The 6,330-nt window shown below is 30.2% G+C and overlaps 1 protein-coding gene across 1 annotated transcript; it reads left to right on the forward strand.

Moving 5' to 3' along the window:
- Window positions 1–5,118: 5,118 nt before the first annotated feature.
- Window positions 5,119–6,330, forward strand: LOC113867634 (ethylene-responsive transcription factor ERN1-like). The gene has a single exon (XM_027503039.1). The coding sequence runs from the start codon at window positions 5,119–5,121 to the stop codon at window positions 6,328–6,330; it is 1,212 nt and encodes a 403-aa protein (XP_027358840.1).

The raw sequence follows: 6,330 nt of genomic DNA on the forward strand, positions 1-6,330 counted from the left end.
GAAAATCACTGGGAGAGGTCTACATGAATCATGCAATTCTATTAAACTGTTAAAAGCTAAAATTTTAGAAATCTTATTTATTATAAAATATTATTTGATATTTGTTTTAAATTTATTTTTAATCTCTACTGTTTTTTGCAAAAATGTTCTATTTGATGGTAGGATTTGCTCGAAGAAAATTTTATAGTTTAAACTTCATAAACTCAGTAGCATACAATTTGGCAAAATAGTAATTCACCAGAACAACAGTTTATATTTGATTACAACGAACGATATACACTAAGCCATGATAAAATATCTGCTCAATACCCTACTCTACCTCATCGTATACATATCACAAAGAAGATGCAAACAAAATGTACTTAATTTGACATGCTTTAAAAGGATATCACAAAACCATAGTCAAATTTCACACCTCAAAAAGTGTTGAGTGTTACTTGCTTATTATAACTTAGTTTCTGTTTGTAAGGGAAAAAAGTATATTTAAAGTAAAATAAATTATTTTGTTTAATAAATTTAAAGTATAGTGCAAACATTTTCTTTTTGGAGTAGACAATTAAAGTTGTAAAGAATATGGAATTGGTCCACCACTCAACATGACTTGGGTTTGTGTTTTAGGGGTGATTTTGTAAGAAACTTGATTATAAGGTATGAATACAGCATTATTCTAGTTACAATACAACTGATTCGAAATAGATTCCACGTGGCAAAAGAGCATTGCACAATGACGTATTATGGATACAATCATCATGGCTTTCATTTACAAGTCCAGTCAAATTTATATATAAGATTTTTCTTCATGTCATTATAATAGTGAATAAGCATTTGTTAATTAATTATTCATGGCTAAGTAAGGGGAAGCATATTCTATTGTGCTGGCAATGATTCTGCTAATGAGAATATAAAAAAGATGCACTCAGTGGAGAAAATCTTTGTAGCTTTGATTTCTAATAGTAATTGTAAATTGCTGTTGCAAGTATTTTCCTACTCTTCATATGTCATGCAGAAATTTTGATGATTGATGTTTGTCATCAATATTAAGGATAAAAAATTAGCAAAGTTAATTAAGGATTAATCTTAATTGATGTATATAATCTTAATTATATACGTCAGTTAATTGAATGATTGTTTTGAATATTAAAACTTCGGAACGACATTATGAATTAAAAATAAAAAGGAGCCAGTAGCATTACACTATAAAAAGATTATTTATTGGTAATCTTACATTAAATTAGATGTTAGTATAGTTTTTTTTAAAGAAAATTTACATATTAGTATAGACATTGTAAGTTTATAGTTTATATAATTTAAATATTATGTTATTATAGCAATAAATAACTTTGTTTATATAATATATTAATATGATCAAACGCTAGACATGACTTATATATTAAAACCTGATTCCAGAAGAAACTTATTCGAAGTTCTATTAGTATTTATTTTGACAAGGTTTGTATATAATGTTGTATAGTTCTAGAAAAATGGAGACAATTGTTTCGTTAAAAGGCTTCCACGTGGAAGAACGAGGAGGGGATTAGTGAATGACATCTTCATTTGAATAGTCACCATTTCTTCCACATGCATGCTTAGTAAAATTTAGGGTTCATTTTGATAGGTAACTGTAATTTATTTTATAGTCATCTAATCACTTATTATTTCATTACCTTCTAGAAAATCTTGAATCTTTATATAGTTGGTAATTTTGATCAATCTCTTTTAAAAACTTATGGATTATTAATAATATACATAGTTTTAACTTAGAAATATATGTAGTATTAAAATTAATCCTTAAATATATCCAATAATTATATGGGCATTCACCTCATACGTAGGCATTCTTGACTAAGCAACATGAAGCATATTTTAATTCTTCTGGCTTTGTCTTCATTTTTAAGAATTAAAAATAAAAACATGAAAAATAAGAAACTAAGCACATTCTTGAAAAAGTTGTTGACAATAATTTTAATAGTTACTGAAAATTTATTCTTTCAATTATTTTCTTACTTATATAACACTTTTTGGGGATTGAGACTTATGATCAAATATTAAAGATAAAAAATAGGATAATTATCTAAGGGAGGGAAAGACAGAGATGTTTGTTAATATCAATGGGATGATCATAGAAATCTAAATAAAGAACATAAAGGCAAAATTTGTCATTATGTGATGGACTTTGTCTCATTCTTTGGTAGCTGACTCCTCAATTATATGCCAATTGTTTTTTTTATTTTCATGTTTGTTTTTTCCTCTGACATTCTCATTGGTTGTTCTACCAAGACAATTTCAGATTTTAGCTAAGTCAGGGAAAATAATTTGATTAATCAAATTGAGATTGTTTTTTGAAAAAATATGTTTATCTTCCAAGAAATGTTCAAGAAAAAAGAAAGAAAGATAGATAGAAAAAAAATCATGAAGTGTATTTTGATAAGAAAACCCATGAAGTTGGCTTTGGAGATTTTAATATTAAAATTATTATTTATAGTAATTAAAAGCAATTAGTTGGAAGGCTATGCTTCGAGACGATTAAATATGGCAGAGTCATATCTTCAAACCATTCCTTTAGCCTTTTATTTAGCATTAGAAAAAATAAATCTAACATATATAATAAGATTTTAATATGCACTGCTATCATCTAATTATAGACTAACATGTAATTAAAATCATTAAAATTTGTAATTATTATTTCAAAAGTCATATCTAAGTGATTTTTAATTAATTATTAGTATAATTTGTTTTTATCTTGACAGTGAATTAAAATGACTCTAAAAAAGACCCCATTTAAACATTTGTCACATGAAAATATTATTCTAATAATGTCAAATTATAATTTTTAGCAAATCACTATATTGAAATTCTGAAAAAGTATACTAAATATAAATTAATAGACGAGGGTTTCGTGACAAATTCCTTGTTAGACAAATTCTTCTAATTATGTCAAATTATACTTTTTTTCTTCTCCTCTTTAAATATATTACGAGAACACTAAAATATGTTCCCAAAAAGATTCTCCTATTGTATGAATTAAAATATTGTAGGCTGCTTTTGATAATGCCTTAAAAACTTTATTAAGAGTTAATATATGAAATTAGTTAATATCAATGTGATGATAAAATAAACACTAGTAAACAGCGTAAAGGCCAAGTTTGTCTCATCTTCACGTCTATTTTTCATTTTTTTTAAATTTGTTTGCGTGACATTTCAAGTAACGGCACAGTGCGATTCATTTTCTATTTATTAATATTATTATTATAAGTCTATAAGCATTCTTCTTCAACCTTTTTCGTTTGTTTTTATTGAGACAACATTTGATTCCTACAAAGTCAAAGCAAATGCAATGAACCCAAATGGAGGGGAAAAAAGATTAGTTGAGTTTAATGAAAACCTCAAATGTTTTGAAAGGTAAAATGAGCTTAAAATGATTATTAAAGAAATGCATAATTAGATTTGTGTGTGTATATATATATATATATATGCTATGAGCTAATTCACTCTATAATATATCACAAGAAAATGATTTTTAAGTTGGTCCAGAAATGTCACTATCTTTGGTGGCTGCATGACGAAAATCCCATAAAAGCTTTGCAAATTAGAATATTAGATGATCACATAAATTATTGATCAATCAATGCTTTGATGATGACATTACAAAAAGTTTTTGAAGAAAATCACATTCTTTATGTTCTCAAGTTGGTTAGACTTGGCATGATCTTCATGGTGGGGCATCGGAGGAATCGCATTTCTTGACATTCATCAGCAATGACGAACACAAAACATTAGTTAGCTTTTTTGTGTGTTTATGTGATTGATTAACGAGAATGCCATGAACCTTGTTTGGGATGAAAGAGACTTCTCCTACAGTTAATAACTTTAGTAAATATTTGTTTTCTAGTTTGATGAGAATCTAATTAAGAGCCTTAATTACCTTAACCAAAGGCTAAGACCATTGCCTACATCTTCAATGCATTTTTGTTTTTTACTTACTCATTCTAAACATATATAAATGGATCAGTAGAATAAGGCCATAAAGTACCAACAAATCTAATATAGACAATCAAAATTGAGAATGGAAATATAAAAACATTTTTGACACCTTAGAAGGGTAATATCTTAGCCAACAGTGAGAGACTATTCCTTTTGAGATACAGAGATCGATGAAGTAGGTTTTGCCTCTTTCAATAAAATTTTTTCCATATACACATTTAAGAAATGAACCCTTATCAACATGTTAAAGGGATACAATTATCTTTTAATTGTGTAAAACTTTGTTAATAAATATAACAAGTTTTTATTGAAAATCGTGTAATATCGCCAATTTCAATGTATTAATACTATTAAATGATATAATTTTTAATAAAAATTTATATTTATTATTATTTTTTATACAAGGACACAGGTTAAAAAAATTGAATATAAAATATCTTTGTTTTAAGGTAAAATCCTTGTGTGTGCAGTCTAATTCCTGCTGTATATGCTATAGCTCATAGGTTTTGGCTACTCTGGCTGTTTTTCTTGTCTTTCTTGACAACTAAGTGTGAGGCTCTCTGTCTCACATTTCACTTGTTGCCTTGGACAAAGTGACAAGGTAAGAGTAGAATTTGAGCAAAATATGAAAATTAAAATTAGAAAAGATCATAGATCACATAAATTTAGTTTGTAATTAAAAAGATTAAATGAAGTGGCAGTGACCAATTCTGGCTTACAGAATGGCATAGAATATGATGAAAGTTCTAAATAAAATCACACAAGAGAAATGAATCTATATGTGCCCTTTGCTCAAGTGGGCCAAGTCAAACAAACTGCACCAATTACAAGGTCTGAGAAATCGCCAAATGTTTGGATATAGAAGCCGAGATTATAAAGAAACAAATACATGAAACTAATCAGTGTGACCTGGTCCCATTTAAAACTCAACTAGTTCAAAGGGTCACTCACTGCCTCACCATATATAAAAGCACAAACCAGCTAAGGCAAAGCATAGCAACCAAACTTCAGTGCATGCCTTCTAAGACTAACCTTTTAAGCTTAACCTTAAAAAAAAAAAAAAAGCTTCAGTATCCTCAAAGAATCACCCTATAAGCTTAACCAATTCAAGAAACAGAAAGATCTCAAAAGGGGTAAATGGCAAGGAAGAGAAAGGTTGCTGAAGAAGTGGAAGAGAGAAACCTATGTGAGGGAACCATGGCTTGGGATGAAATGATGAAGCAAGCTGCTGCACTTGGAGGAGCCCAAAGAGCTAGGAAAAGATTTGTTGGAGTAAGGCAAAGGCCATCAGGTAGATGGGTAGCTGAGATAAAAGACACCATCCAAAAGATCAGGGTGTGGTTAGGAACTTTTGACACAGCTGAAGAAGCTGCAAGAGCCTATGATGAAGCTGCTTGTTTGCTTAGAGGTGCCAACACTAGGACAAACTTTTGGCCTTGTTCTCAATCTTCCTCAAGTCCTGCTCTTTCTTCAAAGATCACAAATCTACTACTTCAAAGGCTTAAAGAAAGGAACTCTTGTTCCTCTAGCTCCTCCTCTACCCTTGTTAGCAATCACCAACAAATGCAACAAGTAGATGCATGTGGAGCAGGATCAACAAAATTCTCAATTGACCAATTCGCTGATTTCCTCAATGACCCTGAAGATTATAACACAAGCAACAATGACTTCATCAATAACACTGCACAAATTGATTACATTACTAGTAGCTTTGAATCATGTTTAACTGAAAAAGATGACAACAAGGAAACTGAAATGGGTATGGAATGTAAATCCACTAATGTGACACCACAGACTCCAAGTAATGATAGCAATTCAGGAGTGGAAAGAGAGGAAGATAGTGAAGAAGAAGGAACTGATTTTGGTGTCCATGATTTTAGATTTCTTGATACTATTGCTCCACCAAGTTACTATTCTCCTTTTGAGATGGCTGAAGAGATGGAGGAGCCTGTGGAGCCAGAAAACTTTGGTGACGACCCTTCAATGCTTAGAGCTGTCATGAAGCGAATGACATATGAAAGAAAGTTCTCAGCTTCTCTGTATGCCTTCAATGGAATTCCTGAGTGCTTGAAGTTGAAACTTGAATCAGGAAACATGAAGGGCAGAGGGATTGCCGATCAATTAACCAACCTACAAATGGCTTGTAGCAAAAACAAACTTGAGAAGAACAAGGAAGAGAAAGAATACATGGAAACAACGGAAAGGAAAGAGGAAGAACACCACCAACAAACATCACCTGATATGGATTCTTCTTCATCTAGTGTTGATGGGGAACTCTTACTTTGGAATTCCCTAGATCTTCCTCCTATTTGCTTTGTTAACTTATTAGAAAATGGTTCATTCCATTAG

The sequence above is a fragment of the Abrus precatorius genome, unplaced genomic scaffold, assembly GCF_003935025.1.
Source record: "Abrus precatorius isolate BTA unplaced genomic scaffold, Abrus_2018 Scaffold5, whole genome shotgun sequence".
Taxonomy (NCBI): domain Eukaryota; kingdom Viridiplantae; phylum Streptophyta; class Magnoliopsida; order Fabales; family Fabaceae; genus Abrus; species Abrus precatorius.

Bases quoted from the DNA above. Each gene is read 5' to 3' on its own strand.
- LOC113867634 (XM_027503039.1), top strand. From the start codon at position 5,119: ATGGCAAGGAAGAGAAAGGTTGCTGAAGAAGTGGAAGAGAGAAACCTA.